The following is a 14654-nucleotide window of genomic DNA, read 5'->3' as shown; positions in this document are numbered from 1 at the left end:
TAGTAATTCAGTATCGGTTGGTAATTTGTTTAGGGCAACACGGTCACCTTGCCTACCTCCCTCCCAAAATGCACAAGGCACCGTAAAATCTTTTCAACAACCCAGCACTTTTGCATCATAAGCGGGAGTTTAGACTAATTTACTCACACCTCGATCAATTCTCAAGCCCCGAAGGTAACAACTGGACAAACCTTGTGTGACCCCAAGGAGTTTTTGCTGACGAAGAGTCGATCCTATGAGCTTGAAAGGGTAGGCCGTTGCTGTCATGCTCTCACTTGACCCACTCATTGGGTTCATATCAGCACACTTTTTCGGTAAAATAGAATATTTTGATTTCACCTTTTGGTAACACAATAACAATATTGTTGAACCACTTGGACCTGTTAAAATTTCACTGGGAGATTTGTGAACAAAAAGAAAATAACGGCAAAATGATGACAAAAAAAAAGTAGGTATGTTGAATAAAGTTTTGTCCACGATCCCTGCATATATTCTCAAACCATACACAGCCCTAGAGTGTTGCTTGAAATCCCAAATCCCTAAAGTGAAGTTACTTGGGAATTGGAATACCAAACATGAAACATTTTGAAACTCAAGACCCCAACACCAATTCTGTTCCACAGAAAACAATTTCTACATTTAAGCACCTCAAACAAGGCAGAAATAGAAACCTTATTTCAGAAACATCCCCTAATCGACTAAACAGAAACCTGCCTATACAATACATCTCCATCCTAGCAGCCTAAACTTTTGGTAATATAACATGCTAATGGAAGTTTTTTTTCTTTACTTTTTGTTGCTAAGAAGGTGAACTGAGCTGCCCATTTGAACTTTGGCTCGGTCGTTTTTTGCTGTCACTACTATTTGTCCCCTGGACCTAATTACATGCATTATGTTTTCGTAGATGCATGGTTCAAATTTAGTAACACCCATTGGTGACAGTAAAGGCCTTGATCAGGCAGGTTTTTGTCAAGCATTCGAAACTGATTAAATTTGTGATATTTTCTCTTGCAGCATCTCCCAAGTGACATATGGTATGGTATTTATCTCGCCATTTTAGGGAGGGAGACTGATGAAGAAGCGGTTGAATCTAGAAAGGAGTAGTCTATGCGGTATGTATAACCATAAACCCCACAGATATCAAAGCTAGATAGTGGAATCTTGGAGCTTCCATTTCTGATGATTCAGATATACGGAGACTGCCAAGAAGAGTATAGTCAATATGCTTGATAAGGTACGCGTCTTGCTTGGGAAGCTAGCTTGAGCATACTCCGGAGTCCAGATAATTTTAGTGTCAAGTTCCTTCTTCTCCTTCTCAGACCTACTCCTCCCACCGTCCAATTCTCTTTCTCCTCCCAAATGCCCGCCACCACACCCTCCGCCAGCTTCCCCACCACTCCTCCGCTGGCTACGGCGTCGTCTCCACCTTGTCCTCAACAACATACCCGTCGCAATCGTTCCCAATTGTCGAGAAGGAGAAGAACAAAGGTTTGCAGATTCGTAGAAGAACAAAGGTTTTTAGAAGGAGAAGAACAAAGGTTCACATCGTTCCTCTGTAGAACAAAAGGTTCGTATTTTGTAGATCTGTGGAAGAACAAAACACTTAGTTTACATTGTTGTTCTGCTTTTATTAGGGTTGGAACTAGGAGAATAATTTTGGAATCAAAAGTTTGATTTTCAGAAAAAAAAAAGGTTTGTAGATTTGTTACCATGAATCGTGATTTTGTAATATTTTGCTGTGAATCGTTATTGTCATTTCTAATTCTAGATCTATGACTGCATTTATGATTTTGTACAACCTGTCATTCGACCGAACCTGACCAGAACCAATCAGCACTCATTCAGGTTGGAACCGGACAAGTATTTCAGTCGGGCTCGGGTGGCCATTTGAACAATCCAAATAAAGTAGGGTCGGGTCCAACCCAGCCAAAATCCCAAATAAAGTTGGGTCGGGTCCAACCCAGCTAGGATCCGAAAAAATCCAACCATGGACAGCCCTAAATTGTACTTCACGAAATAAAAGTTACCATACCAACGTAATCTAAAATGTTGAGTAGTCGTGTCTCTCATATACGTTCCGAAATATATTTATTTAGACAGCATAAGTTTTGCATTTTGAAAACTACCAAAAATATTTACAATTAAGAGATTCGTCAGATGGGAAATGTTGGCAGGTTCAAAAGGCTGAGTGTCAGCTGAACTGTTCGATCTCATGCCTATAGGATTTTAGTTATTACATGTCGAGGAATCCACAAGGATTTTCAGTAACACACGTTCAAGAAGTTTCAGATACTTTGCCACTAACTACTACGTAGAAGCAGTAAAAATCAGCTATAAAGAGGTGAATGCATCTGTTAACTAAGAAGTCATTACATTCATAGAAATGGAAGTGAAAAAAGCAGAAATGAAGTTACACAATATCCAGCAAGTCTTGGAGAGTATTACTCCACTTATTACACCTCAACTCTCACCCTTCCTACATAAAGCAAGAATAAACCATACCACAACAAATTTACTTTTGCACCCAAAGAGACAGCTATACCGCCCGGAAGCATTTGAAATCTAGGGATTAAGAGAACCATAGACTATCTTTACTTGCAACAATACTATATTCCCAGAATTTGTTCTCCAGAAAACATGGAAAAAGTGGCCTCTATGGATCAGATTCATTCAGTTTGAGATTCACATCACAAACTTATAATGTTTACACGCCATACATACCACTTTCTCAGTATTTTTGTGTTAAGATTCTGGGTAACATAGCATTATGATTATCACATGGCAATGTGTAGAATACTAGCAAGCCAACCTCAGAGAGAGAGAGAGAGAGAGTTTGAATCTTTGTTACCAGATCAGAGCTTTAATTATTCAGGTTTGCAACTCCAAGCTTCTGCGCTTCTACCTTGAGGGACTTTAGGTACCTGACAGCTTCATCAAGAACAGCAGCAGTATTCATTCGGTTACTGCCACCAGGTACAATCCCGCGAAGAACCTTCACCATCTTCCTCATTTTCTGCCTCTTCCTTTCATTGTTACAACTGCTTCCACCAGAAGACTTCTGAGAAGGGGGCAGCTTGCTCTTTTTGGGTTTCGAACCATATGAAGAGCAAGAATCAGAGGAATCACTTCCATAATTTCCCTGTGTTCGAGCTGTACTAACCTCATCCTCGTCGCCTTGTTCGTAATCTTCTGAGTCCAATAATGCATTGATGTCATCTGAATCTTCTCTAAGGGAAGAAGGATTCTCTTTCTCGATATTCTCTTCCTGCTCAACATTGTTATGAGCGTAAGATGAATGGACATTAAAACCCGGATAACAGAATTTGGGAGCAATTGCTGGGTGAAACATGATTTGGCTTCTGTTCTGTGTTTGGTCAAAGATGATGAAATTCTTCGGGCAGACCTCAGAGGGTTGAAATTCAACTCCATGGAGAGGCCCTGAATGCTTTAGACCAGTCGGTAAAATCGTCCCCCCAAGCACAGATTCATTATGAGCATTAAACATGTAGCTATCACACACTTGATTTGAATGGGGAAACACAGGATTTTGAGGGAATAATCGCTGGTCACTCTGCATTGGTCCTTCGAATAAGTAAATTTACCAAAAGGTATAACTGTGGCTTTTGAGACAGTGAATGTCAATTTCAACTTTAATTTAATGGAAGTTCCTAAAGGAGTGAAAACCGAGACGACTAAAAAGCACGCTTAATGAGTTTCCATCACAGTACGGCCGTCCAATTTAACCACTATTTGAACCAAGGCTTTGTAGACGTTACTGCCTTCCAATGTGCGGTCACAGCTACAGGGAAGCAAAATCCCAATCTCCCAAGGTCTTTACTACACTAGACTACGTTACAGGTTTAAGCAACTGACGGAAATATTCAGCCTGCAAAGCAAATTATAAGGCATCAGTACTAATCATACCAGCACGTCCAATGTAACAAACTAGATAAATCAAATTACATAGGTTGGTAGACAAATTTTAAAACGGTTCAGAACATGAAATGAAATCTAGCAATTACAGATCAACAAATAAAAAAGGAGCACCATACAGCCTAATTCAACAGTAGTATATTCCATTTTCTAACTTATCACTTCATTAATGGGAAACCCCAAGCCTAGATCCCTGCACAGTTCAAACATAAAAATTACCAATAGCACATACTAGCAATCAAGTGAAATTTCATTTAAGTATGCTTTGCATACTTGGGAAAAGATAGACTCAATTATACGCACTATGCAGCATGGGATACAAACATGGACAATCGGATACAGAAACGGACAAGAGATTTCTAAAAGAATGGGCACACTGAAGAGTTAGAGGACAAGGCAAAAACAAATAAAAAATATTTAATTTAAACGAGTGGAATCATAGTTATATGAAGAAGTATGAAGCATCAATATATGTATAAACAAGCATCAAACATACATCATATACGCTTTTAACCAAAAAATATCTGAAGTAGCACAAAATTTTCCCAATAATTTTAAATTTTGGGGTTTTTAGACGCGGGTCCCTTTTTTTAGCTTTGGTTTCATCCCAACCCTAGATATATTATTTCTACCCAATCTTTTTAAAATAGTCCTGACCCATATTAATTCGGAAAAAAATACCCTTGTCTATGAGAACTGTCTCTATGAGAATTGGCTAAGAGAACTGGTTATGTGAACTGCCTGTGAAAACTGAAAAATACACAGTCCTCATAGCCTCACCGCACATTAAAATACACAGTTCACATAGCCCCAATACACAGTTCACATCAGTGTTCTATATCTCGCTACTCGGTACTCGCTCGGCTAGGCACCTTGGAGCTAGTACTCAGCATTAGTCGGCGAGTAATGCCCACCGAGTAGGGATTAGTCACCTTGGCCAGGCACCTTGGAGCGAGTACTCAACGAGGAATACCTTGTTTTAGAACACTGGTCCACATAGCTCATCACATAGTTCACATAACCGAAAATACACGGTTCACATAGACTCATCACACACTAAAATATACAGTTCACATAGCCCCAACACACACAATTCATATATAGTTCTCATAGCCCCACCACGCGCTAAATGCATAGTTCGCATACAAAAATATCATTTCTAACAATAGAATAAAGGGAAAATTAGAGTTTAGAAACATTCAGATCATCAAACAAACACCTCCCCGAACAACGATGGCAAGTTTCCAACTTTCAGATAGCAGTATAGACAAGTAGTTGATAATTAATTACCCCAAAAAAATGTAGTTGATAATCCCAAATCTCTATTGTGGTGGCGGACACCTACCCGTAATGTCAAGGACTTATGCAGTTTTTGAAACAATCTTGTTCCAAATTTCTCTCTGAATCCTTCCCCACTTGATGGTTCTGAAGTGCAACTTCTTTCTTCACTTCTGTGGCACCGATCTGATTTCGTCTCCGGCAACGAATTCCTCCAAGAAATTGCGCAATCGGAGAACTTGCCAATGAATTCGACGAATTCCGCCGGCAAAGAATTCCTCCAAGCAATTGTGCAATCAGAGATGAAGAGGAAGGAGGATAGTGATGGCATGGACGGTACTGAGAATGAGAGAAGAAGACGAGTTGAATTCGACGAATTCCGCCGGTGAAAAATTCCTCCAAGCAATTGTGCAATTAGAGATGAAGAGGAAGGAGGATAGTGATGGCATGGAGGGTACTGAGAATGAGAGAAGAAGACGAGTTCAACTTCACGATGTTGCCGTCGAACGATTCGTTCTTGAACGAGAACCTGGTGTCGGTGGTGGTTGTGAGATCCTGAGGAGGGAGCGGACAGTGTGGAGCGTGGGTACCGGTGGTGGTGACATTTCTTCGTCTAGGTTGGAGTTGGGGTAGAAAGGTTATTACGCAACATAACCGAACCTGGATAGGTTCGGAAAAAATATTTAGGGTCGGGATAAAACCAAACCTAAAAAAGGGGGCCGGCCTCTAATTTTCTAAAAAAATTATATTTGACCCCCATTATGTCCCCCTGGGAAAAAATAATTAACTTTGGTGGACACGCGACTTGGCGCGTCCCATACATTTTTTGGTGTCCCCGGCGTGTCGTCGTGTCCCATCATGTAGGACACGGATATGGCAATCTCTAGGAAGGACGGTGCTTCATAGATTATACGTATGCACCTGCTAATTTGTTGGGTGGCACAAATTCACAAAGTATAAAATTGAATAATAGATCCAATGACATACAGATTTCTATAAGTCAATAATGTCATACACAGCTACTAGCATAGGAAGTTGAAAAAAACCCATTGCACGAATAATCTAGTGGACATATAGCACGTTAGATAGGTTCTGATTTTAATTCTTTCAAGAAACAAGGTGCTATGTACATATTATATTTTCAGTTCCAGTTTCTTCTTGTGTTTCCTGCCTTCTTTCCAGGTGTCCATGAATTACTAAGCTTATTAGTCTGCTATATTATGCAAAATGTAGAGACAAACACACAATTATATGCAGGCAAGCCAAAAGTGACTAAGAACTGTGAATGATGATGAAAAATCAAAATCACATCCATTATTGTAAAACACAGGTATCCCATACAAACAATTCCAAAGAGAATGATAGGTGTTGTTAAAGCATCCAACTCAATACCAATTGACAATGAGTGGAGACGCCGCCCAGGCTCACATACTAATTTCGGAGTAGATAGTTAACCAATATGGGACAAACTCCAACAGGTGCCATCAGAAAATATCTTCAAACATGCATTACAAACTACTTTGCATGAAATTTCTTTTTCCAAAATTTGAAAAGTGGTAGACATTCAAAGGTATAAGAAACAAGCCCCAAGGTACTGGGAAAACAGAATGAAAGGTATTTCGATTGAAAATCCATGGTTGACGCATGAGAAATTCCAACAATGGCAATAAATACTGAAGGTAGACAAGTAACAGTTTTACCTGGCAAACTTGCATCTGTTGGTAATACGCAATTATCCCAACACTCATCCTAACCCTCCCACCTTCCTTTACAGCTCGATATCTATTTGATGCGACTGCAATGAACATTCTCACTCTACCAACCGTTGTTAAAAAGGAAGTGCTACGATCACAGAAAACCTTTACGTCCTATACCAACAAGAACATAAACCACATTAGCACTCCGAAAGATTGTACCATCCTACAAAAGTCCATTAATTTTCTATAACCATGAATTGGTCAGCACAGAAAATAGAGCAACAGAAATTGACACCTGTAACCTACACTGTGACTGCAATTCAGACCATCGTAAGATTGAACTAAAAAAGCAATTTAATACAACTTTACTCCGTCTTCAAATATTTCCACCCGTGGACTCTCACTAATCAAGCAGAGATAGCGACAATGCATCAACCAGTAATGGAAGCTGTAAAACCTACCAGTTTCTAATAAAACCAGAAATAAAATCAAAGCATTGAACCCAAAGAGACAAGCCAATTTATCATGAACTGAAATAACTAGCCAAGATTACAGTATGGAATGTAAGAGTTTCACTAAGCAAGCAATGGAAATCGATATATAGATGGTATGGTAACAAATTACGAAATCTACCCAATTAAACAAAAAGACATAGCTGCATGCTTCTATAGGATAACGCAAATAGAGAGAACAGAAAGACAACTCACCAGGAAAAAATATAATTACAGGATAACACGAAAGAACACCACCAACTTCCTGCTATAATTCACAAAAGAGGACGTCCACGGCATGTTGATCTACTCCTTCAGCGCCAAATTATAATCTGATGTCCACTCAAACTTTCAAACACTACAAGATAAATGAATCCCATGAATAGACAGACTCCACCATTAATCATTTAATCCAAAAAATATATATACACAAAAATAACAATCATAACATAAGAAAGTTTGGCACATTAGTTCTACTTGAAGCAAAGCTGTTAATTCCGTACCGTACCGGCCGGTACGGTCCTACATCCCGTTTTGGAAAAAAATGGTACAGCAGTTTGTCAGTTCCGTCCCGCACAATTTCCCGGCTAGTTCCGGCAAGTACCGGGTGTTCTAGCACATTCCGGTCCTTTTCCGGCCGGAATAGATCAAATGTCTGAAGCTGATGAACGCGTTCTTATCTCCTGGGTTACTGGGTGGGGCTCAGATCACTCACATGTCGTCATCATCAGCGTACCCAATCCTCTCAAATATCCTAATCTAGTACATATGTCTGCAATTTTGCAGAGTCTTGAACCTTCTCTATTTATGTGTACAAAATAGCCCTCATTTTCTTGACTTTTGCCTAACTTACCCCTGAATTAGTGTACTCCAGTACGTTTTCAGTTTTATTTTGTCCAAATCCAATTTCCTACTGTAATTCTAGATGGTCTGAATGTAAAATTTTATTTTCGAGCTTGTCAATGGAGTATTTTGGAAGCTTCGTATTCAAAACTAAGTTTGACAACTAGGTATAAGAGCATCCCCAATGGGAATGTATTTTGGAACTGGATGGATAGTTATTTTAGATGAAAAAAGTGGTTAAAAGTTAGTTGGATGTAAAATAGAACTCACCTCTCTCCAATGGTGAGATGTAAAAAAAAGGATGGATAATTAACAAAATTTTCCTCGTCCTTAATTTTCTCCGACTTTCTTAACCCTAATTTAAATACTGTTGAAAAATAATTTTGGTATCTGATAATTGAGAAAAATTAATTCCGCAAAAAAAAAAATTTACATCCGTCCCAATTTTTTTCAATGTTCTAAAAAGCGCTCGGCGCTAGGCGGGCGGCCGACCACCTTCAAGCTTCGAGACCTATTAATCGGCCATTAATCGCCTTTTAGCAATTAGGCGGTTTTTTTTTTAAAAATATTCTACAACCTCCCTACTATCAATAATCACAGTTTTTCTAGTTGATGTGATATATCTTCTCTACCATCAATACTTACTAGTTACTACACATCTACCGGTCTACATGGCTACGGCCTACACCAAACAGTCCAAACCATAAATTTACAATACTATACTACTCTGCTACTTAGACTCGAGTGTTAAATTTTGTCAAAAAATAAATAAAAATACTACTCACTACAGAGAGGGGGGGATCAAGAAATTAGAGAGAGAGAGATTACAAAGAGAGAGGGGGATCAAGAGAGAGGGATCGAGAGTTACAGTAGTCAACAATGAGGCGCAATAGCGGTGAATGGTGATGAAAGGCGTCGGCGATGACTAGCGTCGGCGATGAGAGGCGATCGTCGATGTACTGGCGTCGGCAGTAGGCGATGACTGGGTTTCTTCCCAACCCAAATCGAATGAGAGCCCTAACACAGTAATTCAAAGCCCTAAATAACCTGGTATGAGTATAACAGTTACCCCCTTCGTTTTCTAAAAATTCAGATTTACCTCGCCTAATCGCCCATTAGCCGATTAATCGCCCACGAATCAATTAATCGCCTATCGCCGCCTAGACGCCGACCAATTAAGCGGTTATTAATCGCCGCCAAAGTCCGATTAATCTTCTAGCCGCCTAATTCAACCTTTTAGCCATTAATCTCATCGGTCAGCCGATATTTTCGATTAATCGCCCATTAATCGGCAATTAATCCCGCCTTTTAGAACACTGATTTTTTTTACTTCTCGTCCACTTCAATTGAGATTTTAAAAAAAAACTCCAACGGGCAGCCAGGCCCACCCCAATGGGTTTTGATCGGAAACCCAAATCACTCCAGCGCCCCCCCCCCCCCCCCCCCGCGCGCACACACACACACACGATCTCTCTCTCTCTCTCGATCATCCATCCCTTGCCGATCCAAACCCTCATCCAAACCCTTGCATCCCGATTCACCTCCAGATTCGACCCCAACTCCCGCCAGCGTCATCCACCTCACGTACCCCCTCATCTCCTGCTTCCTCACCTCCAGATTCAAGATTTGCAGATTCCGGCGAAGTTCAAGTTTTCCGGTCATTTTCCGGCGACTCAGGTATACTCCGGCCGTCCATTGTTCTGGTAAATTAGTTGATTTGCTGACCTGGAGGGGATGGAAAGATGCATCTAGGGATGGATATATCCATCCCCATATAACTCAAAGCTATTTTCCATCCCCGGATCCATCCCCATTGGAAAGCTGATTTTTTATTTAGGGCTGGATAATAACTATGACAACCCATTTTCCATCCCCATTGGGGTTGCTCTAAATGTGTTGAAAAAAAAAATTTATAGCAGTGAATCCGAAACAGTAACCGTAACGAGACACGGTGCGTACCATTCCAGTGGTCGAACCGGTACGCTCGGATTAACAACTTTGACTTGAAGGGTCCAACAACTGAATGTATGGATAAGATTCACTTTGGCCCACAATAACAAAAGATTGGATCTAAAGCCGGGTGTTTGTTTTTTATTTTATTTTTTGGTTAAATTAAAGGGTTATTGAATTTAAAAAACCCCTGAATTTGTTAAAAATAAGACAACCCAAACCCAAATCAACTGAATCATATGCAAACAAAATCGCATAAAGAGAGGTCATACAATGAACAAAAAACACCTGAATATGAGACATATTAAATATACGTTACTCATCAAGGATATTTGAACATATTACTGTAAGATCTCTAAAATTGGGACTAATCGATAAACAGATTATGACATGAAATACTCCACTAGTGCCAGATTAACGAAGATCTACACGTGGGGGAATAAATAAATAAAATTCCACAAATCAGAAAGAGAGAAAAAAAAAGAAAAGATATTGGAGCATCAAGGGCTATAATCGCAAGAAATATATATGTAGAAGCAAATAACAAGTGAATACTGAAAAGCTAACAGTAGGAGGAGAAAGTACCGAAATTAGTATTCCCGAGAGAATCGCCGATCGAAGCCGTGGACTGATTCGCTAGATTTCCGGTGATAGGGGAGGAAAATTTGAGAGAGAGAGAGAGAGAGTATGTGTGTGTGTTTCTTTATTTGAACTTACATAAGAGAGAGAGAGAGAGATCTGAGTGGTGAAGTAGAGTGGGAGTATGGATTTGGTTGAGTTATTGGGATGTGTGAGTGATGTAGGAGGAAAGGAAAGGGAAGGGAAGGGGGTGGAGTCAAACAGGGAGAATAAGAGCCGTTGGATGGAAGGGGTGGCCGGGTATTGCGGAGGGAAGTCAGGCCGTTAGATCGAGCACGCGTGAAGTTGGGGTGGGGCTCACGAGGTTTGACAAAAGCGCATTCGTCTCGTCGAAATCTCTAGGAAAATGGGTTTCTTTTTGCTCTCACCAGTCAGTGTATTATTAGTATTTTTTATTTAATAAAAGCGGTGTTTGGATCGAGAATGGTTAATAAATGTTAAAAACTGTTTTTATTGGTGTAAAAATTTCAATGCATAAAAAGTCTTGTATATTATACATAGTATAAGTTTTTTGTGCATTAGAATTTTTGTATCAATAAAAACAGTTTTGACATTTTCACTACTCTTAAAATATCATTGAAAATACTATAGTAAATTTTTGGATGTTGCTAATGTCAAAATTGTTTTTGTTTGTACCAAAATTTACCCACTCCAATTTTAGCACCAACAAAAATAATTTTGGTATTATCATTTTCCAAATTTTTTTATAACTCGAATATTCGAGTTAGCTTACATGTACCTTGGTTAATTTTGAGACTTAGGGATTGATCAAGCAGTCTTGGCTTGAGACTTTCCCGTTCCACTAAGCGTTATTAAAAAATAAGTATTTATTTACAATTTGCAAACTTAAAAATAATGGGCTTACAAAAATAGTTTTTCAATTTTTTTACATCGTTTAAAAAATCACATCGAGATCTTTCAAACCAGATATATATTGTATATTTTTAGTGCATCGTTTAAAAGATCACATCGAGATCTTTCAAACAAGATCCATATTGGATATTTTTAGATTTTAATGAGCTCATTATTTTTAGACTTGAAAATTACAAATAAATACTTATTTTTTAAGATCTAACTGGAACGGCACTGTTTGGGCTAAATTAGCTCAACTTTTGGCAAAATAATTGTGTGCGGGCGTGCCAAAAAAGAATAGAATTTATCATTTTCAGATTAACTCAAAAACAACTAATTTAATCAGGCAATTGTGTTATCCGTTCAATTACCTCTATTAAGAGGATTTTCCTAAAGGTATCAATCAATAATAGATTGATGCTCTTCAACCAGAAAAGATAACTGAACATAAACGAGCTTGAATTTAATCAAAAACAAGTTTATATACAATTACTCTTAAGATTTGTAACGCCCCTAATTATAGGAACGTTAAATAGACAATTTTCATTGAAAACTAAATAGAGTCTGGCTCATTATTACAGCATAACTCCCGTAAAAGTACTTTTATTACACAAGGGAAAAGAAAATAAGGTTCCTAACTATAGCTCCGCCTGCTCCTCCATTCTTGCCAGCTCTTTAGCTCCGAAGGCCTCCAAAGTATACAACTCACCCTGATCATCTACAAAGTCTAACACATTATACCAGTGTCGCCCCCAGTATAATATGTTAGGGTCACCAAAGGTAACACCATGAACTACAGGACCTCAATAGAATAATCCATACCCACTAACCCTTAACTTACAAACATTAGATCATAATATTAACGATTTCCACATAGTACATATATATCTAATAAAACAGTTAACAATGACACATCCACATTCATTATTCAAACTAACGTTGGTGTCCATGATTTTCTGAGTTTCTCTTACGCGACTCGTCATAGACCGTGTCTCATTTTCATTTACCAAATCAACATTTTCAAAATCGTTTTTAATACACCCAACCTCGGTTCCGCCGTTCCGGTCTCCCGAGTATCCTCACAATGGTTCAGCCGTCCCGGGTTTCCATTGGCACACAAAAACATTTGCATTGGCTCCTCTCCTCAGACAACCAAGCTACACACCCAACCTCGGTTCTGCCATTCCGGTCTTCCGAGTATCCTCACAATGGTTTCGCCGTCTCGGGTTCCCATTGACACACAAAAACATTTGCATTGGCTCATCTCCGCGGATAACCAAGCTACATACCAAACCTCGGTTCCGCCGTTCCGGTCTCCCGAGTATCCTCGCAATGGTTTCACCGTTTCGGGTTCCCATTGGCACACACACACACACACCACACAATGGGCAAGTCCGGCCACATTGCGGTTTCAAAATCACATCTCATCTTAACACACCCTAGGTGTCATGTTTCTACTTTCTCGATTTCTATGTCTCGTTTTCATGCAAAGACTCCGTGGTAGGACTTTTCATGTACGTACACATAAATCATTCATTGAAATCTTAAAACTAAATTAGCAAGATCATCCAACTCTATATTACTTATCATGCTCATATTATCACGTACTCATGCTCAAACATTTAGCACACAATATAAAGCATAGTATCACATGGACGGACACCTTTGGAGTGGAAAATCACTTGTGCTTTATCACACAACAACAAGTAATACAAGTAATTACGTATACATGCTTATAACCATTCTAAGATCAAAATATGAATACATTTATTCAAGTTTATACTTTCAAAATCCGTTCTTTCTTCCTCTTAGGGAAGTTCAAGACAACATATGTTTTTCCGGAAAATAAAGTCGATATATTCAACATAGTTATATTTTTTTTCAAGCCTTTAGTAAAACACTTTTCAAGTTATCATGCATTTTAACATTCCAATAATATACACATTTCTATTATACTTAGAATTTGGGAGTAAGGACAATCTACGTATACTTAGAGAAAGTGGTTAAAAGTATTCTACCGTTCTTCTTGGGAATAGGGCGGCTACGGGAAAGGTAAATCGGCTATCGAACGGGCGGTCTCCTACCGTAAGCTTATTATGATAGCTTCGAAAGAGAAAAGGTTTGTAACAGCCCTGATTTTCAGTCAAAAAATTTCGTTAAATATTTGAATTTTTCTTTTAATTACTTAGATTGCTTTTAATATTTCCTTTTAAATTCCCATAATTTGTCGTAATTACACTTTAGCCCTTCAAAGATCGTTTCTTGACTTTTAAGCCCTACTTAGCAAGTTTAGTTAGCTTCTAACCAACTTGTTGGAGAAACCAAACTAGGAAGTCACCTAGTTACATTTCCCTAACCATAGATGGACCTTTTTGCCCATCTTTGAACCTTGTGAACCTTTTAAACCCTAGACTTGAAAATTTATTAATTATTTTCTTTTATTATTTTGGTTTTCTTCTTTATCCATTGGACAATAAAAGTTAGGAGAACTTTTATCCATTGTATAATAGAAACCCCATTCTTTATATTAAAAGTGTTCCTTGATGGATTTGTTCAAGTACTAATATTTATAAAAAATAGAATTTTATAATTGTTTAAAAGGACATTTTGATTATTTCAGTATAAAAGCTTCCTTATTAATTTTGTCCATTGGACAATAAATACTAGGGATTTTATTATCCATTGGGTAATAAGGTTAGTCTTTCCAACTAGTACTAGGGTTTTCATAAACTAGTCATTTCTAAATTCCCATGTGATGTTGTACCTATATTTTATATTGTATGTACTTATTAGATTTAAAGCCTAAGATTTCCTAGGTACCTTGTTATTATTTTATATTGGGGTTTTGTACCCAATTAGTTTAAATTAATGGGAAGATGATCTTCCTAGATCTCATAAGTACCTATGTATATAAATATATGTACTTGGATGAATATTTATATTGCTAAGTACACATGTGCTAATTGATTAG

General features: G+C 38.4%; 1 protein-coding gene across 3 annotated transcripts; it reads right to left on the bottom strand.

Moving 5' to 3' along the window:
* Positions 1 to 108: 108 nt before the first annotated feature.
* LOC131315658 (transcription factor bHLH144) lies at positions 109 to 11103 on the bottom strand. 3 transcript variants are annotated; one of them, XM_058344841.1, is made up of 4 exons: positions 10778 to 11103; positions 7616 to 7757; positions 6912 to 7079; positions 2355 to 3265 (listed from the first exon to the last, which is right to left on the bottom strand). In XM_058344841.1, the coding sequence occupies exons 3-4, from the start codon at positions 7017 to 7019 to the stop codon at positions 2861 to 2863; spliced, it is 513 nt and encodes a 170-aa protein (XP_058200824.1). In that variant the 5' UTR covers positions 7020 to 7079; positions 7616 to 7757; positions 10778 to 11103; the 3' UTR covers positions 2355 to 2860. The 3 variants fall into 3 exon arrangements, with proteins under 3 accessions (XP_058200823.1, XP_058200824.1, XP_058200822.1); XM_058344840.1 differs by lacking the exons at positions 7616 to 7757; positions 10778 to 11103 and adding an exon at positions 109 to 380 and having other exon boundaries at positions 2849 to 3886; positions 6912 to 7053; XM_058344839.1 differs by lacking the exons at positions 7616 to 7757; positions 10778 to 11103 and having other exon boundaries at positions 2355 to 3886; positions 6912 to 7053.
* Between the last annotated feature and the right edge of the window lie 3551 nt (positions 11104 to 14654).

Source organism: Rhododendron vialii, chromosome 2a, assembly GCF_030253575.1.
Source record: "Rhododendron vialii isolate Sample 1 chromosome 2a, ASM3025357v1".
Lineage (NCBI taxonomy): Eukaryota > Viridiplantae > Streptophyta > Magnoliopsida > Ericales > Ericaceae > Rhododendron > Rhododendron vialii.
The sequence above is the reverse complement of the archived record's forward strand: the minus strand, read 5'-3'. Positions and strand labels throughout refer to the sequence as shown.

Excerpts from the sequence above, each read along its gene's own strand:
- LOC131315658 (XM_058344840.1), bottom strand. The coding sequence starts at position 3,577 with ATGCAGAGTGACCAGCGATTATTCCCTCAAAATCCTGTGTTTCCCCAT.